The 18,587-nt window shown below is 52.0% G+C and overlaps 5 protein-coding genes across 5 annotated transcripts; 2 read left to right on the plus strand and 3 right to left on the minus strand.

The window, feature by feature from the left end:
* Positions 1–1,574: 1,574 nt before the first annotated feature.
* On the minus strand, positions 1,575–3,186 carry LMH87_006864 (uncharacterized protein; the record flags this gene model as incomplete). The annotated part of the gene is made up of 3 exons (XM_056204821.1): positions 1,575–2,144; positions 2,202–2,534; positions 2,584–3,186. The coding sequence occupies 3 exons, from the start codon at positions 3,184–3,186 to the stop codon at positions 1,575–1,577; spliced, it is 1,506 nt and encodes a 501-aa protein (XP_056060138.1).
* A 1,020-nt stretch (positions 3,187–4,206) lies between these two features.
* LMH87_006865 (uncharacterized protein) lies at positions 4,207–6,934 on the plus strand (the record flags this gene model as incomplete). Its single annotated transcript, XM_056204822.1, has 3 exons — positions 4,207–4,442; positions 4,492–4,602; positions 4,669–6,934. The coding sequence occupies 3 exons, from the start codon at positions 4,207–4,209 to the stop codon at positions 6,932–6,934; spliced, it is 2,613 nt and encodes an 870-aa protein (XP_056060139.1).
* Positions 6,935–7,820: 886 nt separating this feature from the next.
* Positions 7,821–8,808, plus strand: LMH87_006866 (uncharacterized protein; the record flags this gene model as incomplete). The annotated part of the gene is made up of 2 exons (XM_056204823.1): positions 7,821–8,348; positions 8,401–8,808. 2 exons carry the CDS (start codon positions 7,821–7,823, stop codon positions 8,806–8,808), a joined length of 936 nt encoding a protein of 311 aa, XP_056060140.1.
* A 52-nt stretch (positions 8,809–8,860) lies between these two features.
* On the minus strand, positions 8,861–10,373 carry LMH87_006867 (uncharacterized protein; the record flags this gene model as incomplete). The annotated part of the gene is made up of 2 exons (XM_056204824.1): positions 8,861–10,284; positions 10,340–10,373. 2 exons carry the CDS (start codon positions 10,371–10,373, stop codon positions 8,861–8,863), a joined length of 1,458 nt encoding a protein of 485 aa, XP_056060141.1.
* A 2,061-nt stretch (positions 10,374–12,434) lies between these two features.
* On the minus strand, positions 12,435–12,993 carry LMH87_006868 (uncharacterized protein; the record flags this gene model as incomplete). The annotated part of the gene is made up of 3 exons (XM_056204825.1): positions 12,435–12,715; positions 12,791–12,847; positions 12,909–12,993. 3 exons carry the CDS (start codon positions 12,991–12,993, stop codon positions 12,435–12,437), a joined length of 423 nt encoding a protein of 140 aa, XP_056060142.1.
* Between the last annotated feature and the right edge of the window lie 5,594 nt (positions 12,994–18,587).

Consider the following 18,587-nt stretch of genomic DNA (forward strand, 5'->3'; position numbering starts at 1 on the left):
AGTGGTGGTTTGCTCGACCGGCAGCAGGCGGTTCGAGATGTGACGTAAATTCTGTGGTGCTCCCCCAGGCAGGAAGGGTCGTTGTGCAGGGGACCTTTCCCACTGTCCGCGGAGTCGCAGCCCTGCAGAGAGGCAAATACGAGGAGGGTTGGCTGGTGACTGCAACGCGATGACGTCCAGGCTAGATTGTTTTGGTAGCGGTGGCGCGGCGATCGGACTGTACTTACTGGTAAGGGTCTCTTGGCAGATGTTTACGGCCGGGAGTATCACAGTCCTCCGTGAGGACAGCCCAGAAATAGGCACAAGCTTTACTGAGAGTACGGATTTTCGGATTGTTTGGTGATGACGGCAAAACGATCGCCACTTACCTAGTTGCAAGGGCCGAGGAACGATGCGCTCGGCTGGTTGGGGGATGCTGCAGCGGCCACGCGCGCTGTAATGTGCACTGTTTAGGCTTGGGCCAGCTTTGCAGCGCTGCGGTTTCTCGTATTCATCCTCTTGCAGCGGTCTTGTTGGCCTTGTAGCGGGGGAACTAGTCCACTAAATGCCCCAGAACCCCTCCTGAAACCCACTGGAGGACCCCGCTGTCAGCCGGGTGCTGTCGAGCTTTGCCAGGGCTGCGGTGCACCATCGTCATCTCTCCCGCCGCATTTGCAAGCTCAACAATGCCATTTCCATCGCAACACTGCACATTGATGCTACCCAGACGCCCAGCACCGCCGCACTATTTCCACCATGGCCGTCATTGTCTTGGCACTTGGCATTTCGTCTAGCAGTTCTGGCCCTCGCTCCTTGGCGATACACCCTGCTTACCCGCCAACCTGCCAAGGATAGTACCAAAAAAAAAGGGTAGTAGCGATTATTTACTGAGATAAGGGCAATTATGAAAATGAGAGAAACAAGACAAGTACTAATAAAGAAGAAGAATAGTGAAAATAAAAACAAAACTGATGGAACAATTTCAGGCATGAACCAGTTTCTCCTCCAGAGCAGCGCTTTTCTGTCGTCCACCTAGGTACCTGTACTTGATCCCGCTTCGCAAACACCGGTCCATCTCGTACCGGCCGATGCTACGCAGAGAAGAGAATACCACCTTTGCGCTTCGTACGAGCCCTGATCTACCCTGTCAACTTGCTTCCCGGCCGCTTGGCAATCCGGACCAACGCCCCGAATGCTGCGTTGCCGACGTCACAATTGCAACCTTGCGCTCCCAAAGGATCTCGCCAACCGGAACAAGACGGGCGATCTTGTCCATTGTACCTGAACCAGCACATCAGTTTGATGTTCAATTTGTTATCCATCTCTTGCCGGCCTTCGGATACATGCTGTTTCCTTCATTCGACTGCTCTGTCTCACCGCTTACACCGGCTTTGACCGGACACCTTGTTACCACTCCGCCATTACGAGCTTAGGCAATCAGGCTCCGTGTCAGCGCAAAGGATGCAGAGACATGTCGTTCGATAAACGAACTGTTTCACATTTTTCCCCCTCCAATACTCCGTACCAGTACAAGGATCACATTGACAGGCTACATTGTCTCGGCCAAACACAGCTAACCCCCATCCCTTTTCTTTTTAACTGCTCTTGGTCGTATCCCAAATCACATTCCCGGACCCATCCTTGATCTGAATCCATGGTGCCTTGTTCATCACCACCATCGTGCTCCCGCGCCCGCCCGTGTTCGAGCTCCATTGCAGCGCATTGTTGTAGTACGTGCCCAGGTTCCCGTCCGCCCCGAATCGCAGCCGGCACCCGCTCGGCTTGCCGCAGCCCTGGCTGAGCGTGTGTCCGCTCGCCCAGACCGGCTTCCCGCCCTGCAGCACCACCACGTTGCTGTCGCCCTGGTACTGGGCGACCACCCCGTGCAGGTCGGCAAACGGGCCCGAGTCGGACACGACGTCGAGCTGGCTCTTTTGGAACGTCTTGGCGTCAGCAAGAGGCAGGCTGCTGCACAGAAAATTGGTCATGTTGCCGCTGGACGCCGCAAACTCGGGCTGCAGGTTCTTGGACCCCGTAACCCCGGCCGGAAAGTAGACGAAATTGGCATTCTGGTTGAACACTTCCTGGATCGGGCCCACGCAGTGCGATGCGTCTGAGAAGCTCGACTTGGGTTTGGTGGCGCCCGACGCATCGTTTCCGGTAACCTGCATCTGCGTTAGTTCTCGTGACGCTGTGAATGAATGAAGTCGCAAGTTACGAACCGTGATGCCACCAGTCCAGCCGTTGACCGCAATGGGGAACACGACATGCCCGCTGATGCTGTTGCCAGTAATCTCTGCCGGTCCGTGGAGAGCATACGGGTCGTTAAAGGACCACACATTTGCTCCAATGCCGATGCCGAGGTTGAAAATCTTGTTGCCCTGGATTTTATTGTTCGTCACCTTGACACCTGCGTAGCTACCCTGATACTGGCCGTCCACCATGTTGATAGCACCGAAGCCGAGATAGTCAGGGGAAGAGACGATGGTATTGTTGTTGATGGTGCTTCCAGGTGAGCCAAAGATTACAATACCGCCATCCGTGGGGCCATTGATCTGTAAAACAGTTAATACCCTGTCAAAATGAGTTTATCAAGCCTCCTACCGTGTTACCCTGGACTAGCGAATCGGTGCAGTCAAGCGAGATGCCGTCTGCCCAGAGACCTTGGCCTTGGTCATTGTAGCCAGACTGACCGCAGGGCCCAATGTCGTTATTCACAATGGTGGCCTGCTTGCACGGGCTGCCATCGTTGCCAGACCCAATGACATGCAGGCAGCTCCAGCCGCGCGGGTTTCTCGACGCCACGTTGGACACCACCTGGCCCGTCGACTGGCCGCCAATCTCAATGTTGGCGCCGCCTTCCTGGTGGAAGCCCGCCCCGGCGCGGTTGCCGTCCAACTGGACGTTCTTGATCTTGATCCTGTTGAAGCGGCCCGCAATCAGGGTGTTGGTGGCACTGCCGGGCGCCACCTGGATCGTGGCCCTCGTGTTGCCGGTCGGGTAATTCTGGGTCGAGATCTCCTGGTCGTCCGCTGTGAACGAGATTTGGTCCGTAATCTTGATCAGGGCGTTTTCGCACAGCTGCACCACGGCCCCTGCGCCGCCGCTACGGAGCGCATTGTTGATCGTGCTGTGGTCGCCTGAGGAGATGCAGGCGGCGGAAGCGACGGCGGGGAGTGTAACGAGAAGAGCTGCAACTTTCACCATTTTAACCCTATTTCTGCTTGGTGTTATAATGCAGTCGAGAATAGTAAAATTGAAGGGGTTTTATCAGAAGCTGGGCACTTGCTTTATTTGTTTTCCACCGGGACCCCGGACCGTAAGCAGCCTGCTGCACGGGCTCTACTGGTAGCTTATACAGTGGCGTCCGGGAATATCAGCCTTTCGCCACCAATGATGGCGGATCTTGCGATAACATGCCTGCGCGGAATAGTAACTAGTCACTACCAGGCACTCCATTAGCTGTAAGTCGACGTCGACTGCCCCCTGATCAGGCCGCAAGGGGCTTGCCGCCGCATTACCCCACAAAGTGTCGGCAGAATTCTCGGCGCTTCAACGGACCACGATTGCTGATTGCTGGAAGAAGCAGCTTGTAAGCCGCAACATGCAGGCAATCGATATTACATGAAGGATCTGTGCCACATTCGCTCGATTTGCAATCTATGCCCTTAAGGATGTGGTGCGCTGTCTTCAGCAAAGACCCTTAAAATATGCAGGATAGATGAACCAAATTTCAAGGAACAATAGGAAACTGGGATTATAAAAAGATTAGGATAGAGAGAATTAAAGATGATCATGGTCAAAGAAAAGAGAGTAAGAATAAGAAAAAAGATGTAGGATAAATGAGATGGAATTACAAACGTTAACAAGAGCTGCCTGCTACCGTTCCGTACTGTCCCATCGGCAGTTATTTACTTAATGTTGTAGAGTGTATATTGAATTCACAGCCAGCGATCTTTCCTTACTCCCGACGGCTTGTGTCAATCATTACATTCCTATTAGAGTTGCAGTGCAGCATACTAGGCGATCGGGACTAAAACATCCACCAACCGCTGTCAAAGACGGAACATAGTCTGCTTACACCCACGCAAGTGCGATGCAACGTCAATTGTACTCAATCCTACGGTAGATATGGCACGAGTTTGGATACAATCTTTATATAGCACGTAACTGTAGGCCATCTAAAGCTCGACTAGAAGTCTTTTTGTCGTACATTTCTCTGGCAACATGATGTTGAGCAAGTACAACCTGCTGGCTTTGCTGCTTGCGAGCAGCGCATATGCACGCACTTGTCTGCCCGCGTATGAGGCGAAAATCTCATACGAGGGGTGCTACCATGACCCCAACTCTCCCCGCGATCTTGCCGGTCCGCTTTTGACCGTTGGGAAGCTCAACTCCCCGCGGTACTGCGCCAACATTTGTGGCGCGGCGGGATATTCATACTCGGGCGTCGAGTTTAGCATGTAAGAGAGCTCCCAATCTTGGACCATGTCGCCTACTGACTCGACTCAGTCAATGTTTCTGTGGCTACAAGATTGAAAGCACCTCGGTCAAGGCCGACGAGAGCCAATGCAACGCCGACTGCCCAGCAGATCCCAGCAAGAAGTGCGGCGGGGGAAACATGTAAGCCACGCAACCCCCCCCCCCCCCCCCCCCCCAGTGCACATTGTGTCGGCTAATGCGGTGCAGGATCAACATTTACAAAATCTCCAACCCTTCGCTCAATCCTCCTCTTTCTCCATCCTTCCCGGACTGCACCCGTGACCCTCTCTGCAGCAACGACGTCTGCGACATGAGCAAAAGCATCGCCGACCGCGCTGCCGCCGTGGTCAAGGTGCTCACTCTGGACGAAAAGGCGACCAACCTCGCCAGCAGCGCGTCGGGCAGCGCCCGGATCGGTCTCCCTGCGTACCAATGGCAAAACGAGGCCCTCCACGGCGTGGCCGGCAGCACCGGCGTGCAGTTCCAGTCTCCTCTCGGCGCCAACTTTAGCGCCGCCACCAGCTTCCCCATGCCCATCCTCCTCTCGGCCGCCTTTGACGACCAGCTTGTCAAGGACGTGGCCACCGTCATCAGCAGCGAGGCGCGCGCCTTCGCCAACCACGGCCTCGCGGGCCTGGACTTTTGGACGCCCAACATCAACCCGTTCCGCGACCCGCGCTGGGGCCGCGGCATGGAGACGCCGGGCGAGGACGCCTACCGCATCGCCAACTACGTCGTCAGCCTTGTCGATGGGCTGCAGGGCGGCATCGGCCCGGAATTCCATCGCGTCATTGCCACGTGCAAGCATTTCGCCGCGTATGATGTCGAAAGCGGCAGGACGCAGAACGACGTCCACCCTACGCAGCAGGACATGGCCGACTACTACCTCCCCATGTTTGAGAGATGCGTGCGCGATGCCAAAGTCGGCTCCGTCATGTGCGCGTACAACTCTGTCGACGGCGTGCCTGCCTGCGCCAGCAGCTACCTTTTGCAGGATGTGCTCCGGGATGGCTGGGGCTTCAAGGAGCCCTACAACTACGTCGTTTCGGATTGTGACGCGATCGACAACATTTTCGATCCGCATCACTATGCCAAGGATCGCGTAGAGGCCTCGGTGCTGGGCATCAACGCCGGCACTGATCTCGACTGCGGAGAGACTTATACCAACCTGAACCATGGTGTGCGCTCCAACCTCACCACTGAGGCGACCCTGGACAAGTCTCTCACGCGCTTGTACTCTGCCCTCATCAAAGTCGGCTACTTCAACCCACCGGCTCAGTACAACGAGCTCGGGTGGTCCGACGTAAATACCACGCAGGCACGGACTTTGGCGTATGATGCTGCGGCCAAGGGAATGACTCTTTTGAAGAATGACGGGACACTGCCATTGCCAAAGTCCTTGTCCAACGTGGCCATTATTGGCCCGTGGGCGAACGTGACTGACAAGATGCAGGGCAATTATGCCGGCACTGCGCCTCTTCTTGCCAACCCTCTCGATGTCTTTCAGAAGCGTTGGCAAAACGTCAGATATGTACAAGGCGCCGATATCAATTCTAGCAACACTAGTGGGTTTGGGGCTGCTCTTGATGCCGCACGATCGTCTGATCGCATCATCTATCTCGGCGGTATCGATATCGACATCGAAAACGAGGGCCATGATCGGACCTCAATTTCATGGCCCGGCAACCAACTTGATCTCATCTCCCAGCTTTCCGACTTAGGAAAGCCTCTTGTCATTGTCCAGTTTGGCGGTGGCCAAATCGACGATTCCTCCCTTCTCAGCAACTCCAAGGTCAGCTCCATTGTCTGGGCCGGCTACCCGGGCCAGGAAGGAGGCAATGCCGTGTTTGATGTGCTCACGGGCGCGGCGCCTCCAGCTGGCAGACTACCTATAACCCAGTACCCAGCGAGCTACACCTCAAATAACAACATCCTGGACATGAACCTACGACCCTCCAACGGCATCCCGGGCCGCACATACATGTGGTACGCTGAAAACCCCATTTTTCCATTTGGACACGGCCTTCACTACACCAATTTTTCTACGTCCTGGGAGACCAAACCCAGCGCTTCCTACTCGATCCAGGCACTGGCGAGCCGAGCGGGCAACGACCCCAACAATGCCCTCTTTGCCAACCTCACCATCTCGATCAAGAACACGGGCGGCAAGGCCAACCTCGCATCCGACTATGTGGGCTTGCTGTTCCTCAGCAGCCAGAATGCCGGTCCGTCGCCGCGGCCCAACAAGAAGCTCGTCTCGTACGGCCGCGCACATAATGTGCAGGTTGGCAGCACACATCAGCTGGATTTGAGAGTTAATATCGCGGAGCTTGCCCGGAGCGACGAAAGTGGCGACAGGTATATATATCCCGGGGACTACACTCTGGCGCTGGACACGACAGGTGTCATAACGGCCCAGTTCAAGCTCACCGGCCAGGCAGCCAAGATTAGCAGCCTTCCTCGCCGGTCCTAAATCTGTATACACGCTGCCCAGAACGTTTGCGAAAGTCAGAGTGATTATGATAGTATTAGGGACGGCAAAAGTTTAGGAATCAAGGTAGTCAGGTAGGCAGCGAGGGACAGGAAGTTAGCCAAAGGGTATCAGTCGGTACCAGCTTACCTTAATTCAAGACGATAACGGAGGCAAGGAAAATAGAAGCAATTAGATAAATAAGAAGAAGACTAAAATCTACTGGTTGCTACTTATAAATATGAAGCTCGTTCTATTATCTCACTATTACGTTACAGTGACAGAAGTTAAGTCGTACCTATCGGAAATGGTGACTACTGGACTAGGTCGTATTGGCGACGACTTGGGAGCCAAAGCGGACGTATTTTCCCACCGCTCCAGCCATCCCTAATTTTGTGGCTATTTGACATACTTAAAACGACGAACAACAAATGCGTCCGTGACGTTTGCAAGACATTTCCAATGACCCATCAATCCGGTCGCGCCCCTGTACACTGGAGTTGGTTTCCTCTCAAAGTAGCAGTATCGGCGAGAAGGCGTCTTGGCCATGCCACTTTAGGCAGTTAGACTGAGAAAATAGTTGCCAAGAATCGGCGCCATCAACCGCGCTTCATTTTCTCCACACATTTGGAGATGAAACTTTGCCGGTAATTCTGAGGCGTTGTCGGGATCAACAGCTTGTTGACTGCGCGACTCGTTGCCATTTTCTCGCTCGTATGCCCAATTTTGGCAAAGGGAGTAGGAACTTACAAGTCACACTGTCGCGGGATTAGTAGAATGGAAGCTCAAGGGCGATACTATAAAGTGATGGATTCTCTCCTCATAGTTTTGTGGAACAAAATAAACCATTCTCGCTTATCATTTTCTTACTTTGCTTTATTCTCTCAATATGCCCAAAGTGTCATGCTGCGCGGAGCACGAAGCCGGCAAGTCTTTCCCGACTGAGGCTGGCAAGGAGCTCACCACTGTCTACGCAACCGATGCAAGCGTCACCCCAGAATCTCTGCAGGCCATTCTGGAAAGAGATGGTGCGCTCATTGTCAAGAATCTTGTGCCCAAGGAGCTGTGCCAGCAGATCCGCGCCGACCTCAAGTCGTCTTTCGACAGTGATCGCGTGGATCCATCTGGCTTCTTCCCCACGACAACCAAGCGCGCATACAGCATCTTGGCCAAATCCGATGCATGCGCTGAGCTCGCCGTCAACCCAGTTTTCCTCGGCGTAGCGAACCAGATGCTCACGAGCCACTACACGTACTGGGAGGGCCAGAAGCAGCTGCATGTCAGCGGGAAGCCGCAGATCACAACCATTGTAGGGTTTCGGGTCGAACCTGGTGGCTCGCAGCAATCGATGCACAGAGACGATGCCGACTACCATACCCGCAACTGCGATATGCCAGTTATGATGGGCTGCGTCACGGTGAATATGACCGTTCCGATCAATACGAAATATCTCTGACAACTGGCCACAGGCATTGACGAAGACGACGAAGGAGAATGGTGCCACAATCATTATCCCCAAAAGTCACCTTTGGGGTCCGGATCGCTGCCCTCTGGATGAAGAGGCCATTCCAGCTGAGCTAGAAATTGGCGACGCCGCCATCTTCCTGGGCAATGTCTACCATGCGGGCGGCGCCAATGTCACAGTTGATGAGGCCCGCGAGACGATTGGTATGTTCATGTGCAAAGGCACACTTCGCCAGGAGGAGAACCAATACTTGGAGCTACCTCCAGAGGTAGCAAAGGAGCGTAACTTTTCGCCGCAGCTGCTGAGGCTTCTTGGATATGGGATTCTTCCACCAGCGTTGGGCTTGTATAAGTACCAGGATCCAATGAAAGTGATTTTCGGCGTCAATGACGCCGAAACAGTGAATAAATAGGACGCTTTCATACAACTAGGCAGCAGATGGTTGATGTATTTTGTCTGATGCATCATACCACCAAAATTCTGAACCCTTTCGTTTGCAGTACCTGGGCAAGTGGTCTCCAGTCTGGCTGGTCTCCGGACCAAAATGTGTTCAAAAAGCTCAGTACACCTTCGTAATGACGGAAACTAGTGGCTGCAAGAATGTTCCCAAGGAGTTCGCGCACTGTTTGTTGGCGTTGCACATTGCCCCAACATTCCGTTCCGGCAACAAAAACAGGCCATGGGAGGTTTTGTATACAGATACTGGGCTGCTGGAAGCAAACAAGCTGCTCGAATAGCTTGGTCACTGTTGCTTGCCAGTCCGGGTTGTCGGCGGTAGTGTAGCCGAGGCAGCGATAGGAATACAAAACAGCAGCATAATGGTAGACATCCACCAGGCGAGTAAAATCTTGGCGCATTGCCGCTTTCTCGATGCCCAGTCGTCCGGCTGCAAGCAGAGTGGCGCCCCGAGCTTGCGTGAATTTTGACCGGATTGAATCAGGTGCAAAGTCAGCATCGGTAAGAAGGGCGTGTATTTCTTCTGGTAATGGCAACGGATATCGTGAGGCGAGTGTTACTCGGTGTAGATAGGTAAGATAGTCGGCGAATAAAACGTTCTTGGAACCAGGCGTGGGCATCACAGTGTATCTGATGTCCTCAATATTGAAGGAAGTGGTTGATACCAGAACATCGTAAATAGCAAGCTGATTCCGAAGAAACGCAAAGAGCCCGTTGTTTAAGCCCGTTTTGCTCCCAAACACGTTGACCAGGGTCCTTGCGGCTAGCCTATGTCCTTCGGCTGCGGACGACTGGGAGTTGGACATTTCGTAGCAGGCTATCATGAGAATGCATGCCAGCATCCATTCTGCGTCCACAATGTCTGTTTGACTGTCAAGTTCAGCTCCTTCTGTCAGCCTGCTCGTCATGTCCTGCACCCGGGTATGTATCATGCCGAGGCAGGCATCGCGAGCCGCTTCAGGGAACACTTCCATTGCATGCTGGAAGCGAGATGACCCGTGATGCGAGGCAAATGCGGCCACAGCAAGCCTGAGGCCAGGGGTGTTCATCGCTCTAGGCAGCACTATCCGCCGGTAGTCGTTTTCTGCAGAGTCGACCCAGACCATCAGGCCTGCCAAGTTCTTGTCATAGTACTCGATTAATTGGGGCATTGAACTGGCTAGCGTCATATGAAGCATATCAGGTGCCGGGATAGGTATCAACTGCATTTGATCTGGATGTTCGGCAGTTGATCTGGTGCGGTCCTGTTTCGCCGGCGTTTGCTGAGCTACCGGGACCCGGCGGCCTTTAAGTTTTCCTCGAACTGCCACCCCATCGGCCCATCGCAGTCGCGGGCCGTAGCCGGGACATGCAAGACCTTTTTTCTCGCACTTTAAGCAGGTTGGGCGGCTACCGTCACAACGTATGCGCCGCTTGGTGCAAGTGCTGCAGCCTGGAGCGAAGCATTAGCGGGACCAAACAGGAAGTAGGAGACGAGGACATCGTACCTTTGCCTGGCGCCGAGGCATCTTTCTTGTCCATGCTTAATACGGCAATAAATAGCAATCCGAATGTATGGTCAAGTTGGAAGCGCAGAAAATCGATGCAGGCGTTGTGTATGCAGCCTACATGGCCATGGAAGTGCTGTTGATGCTGATGAAAAGTCGAAGCTAGCGACTCCAGTGTTAGCGGCAACTGACTTTGTTTCTGGTGTCGCCGCCGCCACCACAACAGGGAAGAATCAGATTTGCGCATCGACATGACTGGTTCAGTGACGCCGAAAGGAAAGGTTGATTTCGATAATTTACTTCTGCCCTTAACAAAATCGCCAGTCTCGACGCGATGTCTGCGTCAGAACCCGATGAGGGCCGCCATGCGAGGCCGAGCATCTCGCGCATGTCTGCGTAGTCCTGGGAAGAGGCAAAGTACAACTACCCAGCAAAGAGGTTAAGCTGCAGTCACAGGTGGCGCGGCAGCTCCCAGTCCCTCGCGCATTCTGGGATGGTGCAGAGGTGCAATAGGTCCAGTGACTTCGACGTAAGGCTGGCACGTCTGCCTGCGACGATGGCTTCGCGAGCTGCGGGATCAGCATGCGCTGTCCATCTTGTCTTCGAGAAGAAGAAACGAGAGGGTAAAAAAATGAATAGATAAAAATCGAGCAACCACTGTCTCTTCCACTTTAATTGCTTCTTAGCCGCTTCTACGTATCCCGCAACAAAAAAAAAGGGCGTCAAATTAATGGATATTGCCCTCGCATTTAATACGAGGCCTTTGTTGCATTTTACTTTCGCGATTTGGGGTCCTACATACCACGTTCTCGTGACGCATCCGATCCGCGCATGCTCGAGAAACTACGGCCAAATCAAGTACCAGAAAAGCTCGATATCTGAGCCAGCGCATCCAAGAATCTGTGCGAGACCGCCCCGATAACGTCAAGGTCGAAACATCCGACAATGACCAGCCTGTTCACGTGCGCCCAGAATGCGGTACTGAATGGCACACAATTACACCACCGACCCCATCTCGAAATAGCACTTGATCACGGTATCTCAACGGCATTTACAAGTATTGCAGCAGTTACCTGACGCCATTTCAGTTTCTTCCTCAGCCCTCAGGGGTGAGAGCTTGTCAGCGGTTGCCACGACGCGCACCCGCATTTCCGGAGCTTGAAGGTCGCCGTTGTGGACGGCTCAGTATTCCTGTCTGAGAACCGCACCAACCGCACCTACGTCGCGGCGTTGCCGCTCGCACCGCAGATACCTGGAACAAGATGGAAGAGGCGATGATTGTGGTACATGCAAATGCAGCTGCAAGTCTGTCAGGGCAGCTGCAAGTTTGTCAGGGCCACCAGTGACCGCTGGCATCATTTTAAATGGCTGATTCGTACCTCGCCATAGATACGAGATGCAAATGTGCAGCTGCAACAACAACGTCTCTTTCTCGCCTTCCACATCGAGAGTCAATCGTCTCATCCGTGGATGACATTGGGCCGGCATAGCCGCAGGAAACAAGCGACAAGTAAGAAGAAAAGAGGGACAGAAGTTGGTATGATCAAGCGAGTGAATGAGTAATACAAAATGTATCCGCTGCTGCTTTTTTGCTGTACCGCGAGATGGCATGTATCGATTGTCGAAGAATTGCTGGTGGCAATGGCACAGCCGCGGTGGTAGTCAGGTATTGCGGATGGGGAGCCGCCTCTCGTCGGTATGAAAGAAAAAGGCGCTCCGAGCCAGCCTCGGTTGGAACGTGCTCTTGGATTTACCGAAGCCCCTGCCCCGACTTTGTATGCCATTGGTACATGCCACTGAGGCTGCGAATCCGCGCTTGACACTGCCCAGCGCTGTCAAGCAGGTGTTTCGGCGCATCGCGGCCTTTCTACACCTCACTTTGCCTTTCAAACTCCAAGCATCTTTACCGGCCTATTATTAGGCCCAGAGTTTGTCGCAGTGCAGGCGCCGGTCAATATGATGATGAGCCGATAGCACTGCGGCGAGACCTATGTAATACAGACAGAAACTTTATCTGAATAGCTCTGAGAGGCATATAGATCTGTTCGTATGCTCGGAGTTGTTTAATGAAAAAATAAGCGAATGCTACGACCATCTATTTCTGGCTAGGTTCTTTCGCCTTTTCCTGCAATTCGGTAACCTCTTCTTTGAGCGACTTGACGGTCCCAACCAGCTCTTTCATCTGCTCCTGCAACAGCTCCTGCCACAGCACCGTTTTACTCAAGAGGTTTTCAATTGATGCCTGCATAACATCATATCTTCTCTCTGAAGCTTGTGCCTCGTCTTGAATTAGTTTGGCGAAATCATCTAGCTCGGGGCGAATGATAGAGATGACTTCATCTGCGACCGCGTTTGAACCGGACTGTGAGGTACCTTCTGTGGCAAAGGTCAGAAAGTTAGAAAGAGTATACATGGTTGGCAAGTTTGCGTATGCAGTAAACAGCTACTCACCATGGGCACCGCCCGTATCCTCGGATGTTACGTCTTGAGAGGCGGCCAGCGGAGCGACTATAATGACATCAATACATGAAGCCGGCTATTGGGCGTTGGTGTTGAAACCTGCACTTACGCGGATCCTGCCGAGCTAAACGCTTCCCATTCTCCTCTATCGCAGCAATAATGCTATCAAAATTCAAATTAAAGAGCGGCTCCATGGTATTTCGTGCCTAAAATACTGTTGCGATGATGGAAATGATGATGAAAGAGAAGAAATCTCTTCTCCCAGCCCAGCTGCAGCTCGCGCGCGTTTCCTGCGTTGTGTGGCAAACGCAAACGCGAACGGCTCACCTCAAGCTCAGCGTGAATTGCCAGCGGCTCTCTGCTAATAAAATTGAACAATGGCATACATTAGACGAGACCAATGGAATGTTCTACAAGAAAAAACATGTCACTTCCAGCTCGTGCTTACGGTCGGATTTTCCATGCTGGACCATATGAGTCTGGAAGTGCCAATCTACAATTCGCCCATCTCCAACCTCGATCCTAAGCCAACAGACCTTTCGATAAGCCAGGACGACGGAGAAAATGATCGGAAATCGCGATGACTTGTTGCCGAAGATACGGTAAGATTTAGATACAGTTTTCCCAGTGCTGAGTTGCTTGCTGACGCGTCTCGTGCTCTCAGGGGCAACCCTAAACTCGACGTACTACATCATGGCGAGATTGTCGGACAAGCTGGCAAAGGATCATTCTTCACGCCAAACGAGAGAGAAAAATTCAACAACTAAGGCTACTCTCCGAAGCCAATCGAAATGAGAAAAGCCAAGCCGACAAGAGACGAACCCACCGAGGAGTTATCACTCTTTAAGAACAACTAGGAGAACCACTGTAAAGACCTCAAACGGCTCTTGAAATGTCTCAACACATCAGATTGGGTACATAACTTTGACATAGCAGAATACATACAGAGGATTACTCGAGGCTGCGAAGACGAGATCGGAGCGATCAGCTACCCTATCACCATCAACAGCGGTGCTACTACTACCTCTACAGAAAACGGGGTGTCACTGGTGAGAGCATCGTGTCAGGTGCCGCGCCTCACCGATACAGAGCTCGAGTTCAAGGATTGAGTGATGGGGAGACGCTTTATTACTTTGACATATCATTTTTGTGGTAATTATTGGGCGTGTGGCATTTTTGACCAGGAATCTGGAACACTTCTATTTTACGACCCAGTGGCAGCCAGCCGCCGACGCAACGCAGCTGCAGCGGGCGCCGCTACACGAGGATACTTGGACCTTCTCGGCTTTCCTTTCAGTTTCAAAACTATACAGCAAAGGCTATGCTTGGCAAGGAAATGAGTGGGCGTGTGGCTTTCTTTCGCTGCTCTTTCTGCATCAGCATCTCCGGGTGCCGCCCCGACTCCGCTTGGGAGTGGCAGAAACTCTGGAGGAAGCCGACCAGAACGGGACTAGCCGGCTTTCTCTGCCTAAGGCCTACAACTAGAGTGTGCAGGCCGCCGACGCGTTTGACTTGATGCTTTCCGGGTGGGTTAGAAGAGGGAAGACGCGCCAGGAGTCCCTTGCAATGGGGCTAGATTTTTGAGGGCGCATATCCTCGACGAGTTAGGGGTGCCCCCTTCTCGGTGGCCTGAGTCTGGCTACACTGAGCTGGAAAGAGCAGTTGACGTGTAGTAAGCAAAATCATATGCTGTTGCCCTACTCTGGTTCTCAGGGCCTGAAGAAAATACGCATGATCGAGAAAGAGGATATATGTTGTCAAGACAATGGCACGCTACCGTAAAAACCGAAATGGGTGTCGCGGGTGTATTTAGTGAGTTTTAATAGCGGGGTGGGGAAAGAACCGCTATATTTGGCTACATCTCCTGCTGAGTACCCCGCTGGTACCTCCGTTGCAGCACCTTCAACAGGCACGAACGACGCCACAGGAAGCCGAGTCACTCTCTTCCCGCTACAAACGGCCTACCGCAACCTTTCCGACAACAGCGCCAGCATAAAATCCGAACATAGATGTCACGTATGCATTTTATTAATTTTGATACTGCGATTTTGTTGGCAACCATCGTTTCTAGCGGCGGAACTGCTAAATAACCAGCTGGTACCTCCACTGCAGCACTGTTAACAGCGACTAACAATTCAAGTGGAAGCCGCAGCTCGCTGCTGTAGCCTCGCTTCGGGCTTTCCATCAACCACGAAAAAAACAGCTTCTTCACGAACCCGACTATTGTGGCAATCCGCAGCCAGATCAAGGCTGTACTAAAGTGCAAGAACGATTTTAGACGCAACATACTATTTCCAGAATTCGGTGCAGCCTTCGGTGCAGCTCAGACGACGCCAGGATGTGAGATTAGAACTAGAATGTTGCGCCAGGTGCTTCCGTGTGATCACATGCAACACGGACAAATTATGCGGCAAATTGACCAAAGATCCCGTCACCCCCGCAGAATCTGTAAATGGAAGAGGCGACAAAGAGCCACTTCGGGTTGCGCCAGATTTCATAGCCTCACTCTCTTGGGTGAAGATATGCATGGATGCCTGAGTGTTCTGGCGCCATTTAGCTGCGCAAGCCTCTCGTTGCGGGGAAGCAACAGCGTATCTGCGAACAACAGCTCAACCCTCGTTGTCCTTGCTACTTGAGTCAAGCTACGATTTGAATTTGGCTTCTCTCGATACGCATCATCCCTCTACTTAATATAATGCCCGATCCCAGCAATTATAACGTCGGGTGGATATGCGCGATAAAGCCGGAGTATGTTGCTGCGCAAGCATTCCTAGATGAGAAGCACGAACGGCCGAGCCATGTCAGCACAAACGACAGCAATATCTACACCCTAGGTAGGCTCGGAAAGCATAATGTCGTCATCGGTACTCTGCCCGATGGCGAGTACGGCATTGCTGCAGCAGTGGGCGTAGCAAAAGGCATGCTAAGTAGCTTTCCGAACGTGAGAATTGGCTTGATGGTCGGCATCGGAGGTGGAGCCCCGAGCTCTAAGAACGACATTCGGCTAGGCGATATTGTTGTAAGCGCACCTCGAAACGGCCATGGTGGTGTATTTCAATACGATTTTGGGAAGACAATCCAGGACAAGAAGTTTCAAACTGTTGGCTTGCTGAATCAGCCCCCCGAGCTCCTCCGGGCGGCTTTGACCGATATTCAGACAGAGTATGAAATGCAAGGCCATCAACTCGACAAGGCGATCAATATGGCTCTTGATCAATGGCCACGACTCCGAAAGATCTATCAGCGGCCGGATAATAGCAGCGATAAGCTGTTTAAGAGTGAATTGGTCCACCGAGAGACAGACGGCGCCGACTGCGCGATCAACTGCTACGACGGCCCTTCCAGCATAGTGGAGCGCGAGAAAAGGACCAGCGAAGAAGACAATCCGGCTATTCATTATGGCACAATTGCTTCTGCCAACCAATTGATGAAAGACGCGCTTGTCCGTGATAGACTGGCCGCGGAAGAAAATCTGTTATGCTTTGAGATGGAGGCAGCCGGACTGATGAACCGTTTCCCTTGCCTTGTGGTTCGAGGAATCTGCGATTATGCTGATTCACATAAAAACAAGGAGTGGCAGGGATACGCAGCAATGACAGCAGCCGCCTACGCCAAAGATCTTCTCAAAAGGATCCCACCAAATACGGTGGAGGCAGAAACGAAGATCAGTGAACTGGTTGAGAATGGTATGTCAAATACAGCGACCTCTTAATAGACAACCGAGAGGAATGCAGAGCTAATGAGACTTCGGGCAAAGTCCTGTTAGTCTCACTTAAAACCAAAGCGGACACTCAAAACCTACAAGCGTCTAGTCACTTTGACAAAATCACAAAATGGCTTTCAGCACCAGACGCTTCAATAAATTTAAACCAAGCGCGAGAGTTACATCAACCAGGAACTGGTCAGTGGTTGCTGGACACTGACAGGTATAGATCTTGGAAGACAAAACAAGGGTCTTTCCTCTGGTTATATGGCATGCCCGGCTGCGGCAAGACAATTCTCAGTTCAACCGTTGTCGCAGATTTAGAGAAAGATGCTACGATATCTCTAACACTACTTTACTTCTACTTTAATTTCACTGATGTAGAGAAACGGTCTACTGAGAAAGCGGTGCGGTCGCTGGTTGACCAACTATACCGCAAGAGTACAGAGGCTCGAGGTGCGGTAGATTCTCTCTACGCTATACATGAGAAACGTGGAGGACAGCCGTCTCATGCGTCACTACAAAAACTTCTACAAACCATGATTACAAGGTGCCACGAAGTATGGATTATTCTTGATGGTCTCGACGAGTGCGAAACGCGCAGTCAGCACACCACTGATGGTGTTATGCCATGGATCAAGACACTAAGAGGTTCGCTGCCTAATATTCATATCCTTACCACGAGCCGACCAGAATGGGATATTAAATACTCCATCGAGGAGTGGGCTAACGCCAGCGACATGATTCCACTTCAACCCAACTTAGTGGCAGAGGACATAGTTGCCTACATTGACGTGAAAGTCAAGCAGATGGATAGGTGGCGAACCCAGCTAGAAATTCAGGAATTAATTGCTACTGTATTAAACAGACGTGCTAATGGATCGTAAGTGTTTGGCTTGTACTGCTTTGAAATTTCTGAATTGCTAATACAACCAGGTTCCGTTGGGTGGCTTGTCAATTTGATGCGTTAGAACGCTGCCTAAGCCGAAAAGATATACTTAGAGAACTGGCGGCGCTTCCTCGAACACTGGAGGAGACTTATGCGCGGATCCTCGAACGCATATATCCTGAGCATAAGTCTGACGCAATACGACTTTTGCAACTCCTAACATACTCCCCACGGCCACTCAGTCTTGCTGAGGTAGTTGACGCAATCGCCGTCGAGCCAGCAAATAAACCATGCTTTGATAAAAGAAACCGAATGCCTATTCCACAGGAGGTTACTCGATTATGTTCAAGCTTGGTTTCTCTTACCGGCTTTTGGCCAGTTCAAATTCAACTTGCACACTTTTCTGTACAGGAATACCTCAAGTCCGATCGACTAGAGCCACCCATGGCGAAGCAGCTCGATAAAACAATTGCCGCGACAGCTATAGTTGAAGTATGTTTGTCTTATTTGCTAGAATTGGATACATCGCTGCAACGGGAAAGAATAATTGAACAGCATCCTTTCGCCAAGTTTTCGGCAGAAAATTGGTCAGACTTTGCAGTTGTTGTGGAATCTTCCAATCAAGGTGTCCCTAATGCCGTCAAAGAGTATTATGAGTCACACGACGCATTTGAATTAGGGCAAATGCTCTATCGCCCTTACGGCATCGAGCGGCATTTACCTGGCAAGGTAGCCAGCCCTCTATGTTATGCGTCATGTGCTGGATTGCCGTGTTCCGTCCGTATGCTTGTCAAGACCGACCAAGACGTCGGCGTGCCGTACGGAAAGTTTCGCGATGCTCTTCTGACCGCTTCATATGCAGGGCATCAGGGAATTGTTGAGATTTTAGTTGATAATGGCGCTGAAGCAAATGCACAAGACGCTCTCCAGGCTGCATCAAACCAAGGGTATCAGGGAATTATTGAGCTATTACTTCAAAAAGGCGCTAATGTAAATGCGCAAGGCGGATTTTATGGCAATGCTCTTTATACTGCCTCTTTTAATGGACATCAGGGATGCGTTAACGTCCTGGTTAACAACGGCGCCGATATACATGCGCACGGTGGATTTTTTGGCAATGCTCTAGAGGCTGCTTCAAACAAAGGGCATCAAGAGATCGTTGAGATCCTGGTTAACAACGATATCAACGTAAACGT

Source organism: Akanthomyces muscarius, chromosome 1 (assembly GCF_028009165.1).
Source record: "Akanthomyces muscarius strain Ve6 chromosome 1, whole genome shotgun sequence".
Taxonomy (NCBI): domain Eukaryota; kingdom Fungi; phylum Ascomycota; class Sordariomycetes; order Hypocreales; family Cordycipitaceae; genus Akanthomyces; species Akanthomyces muscarius.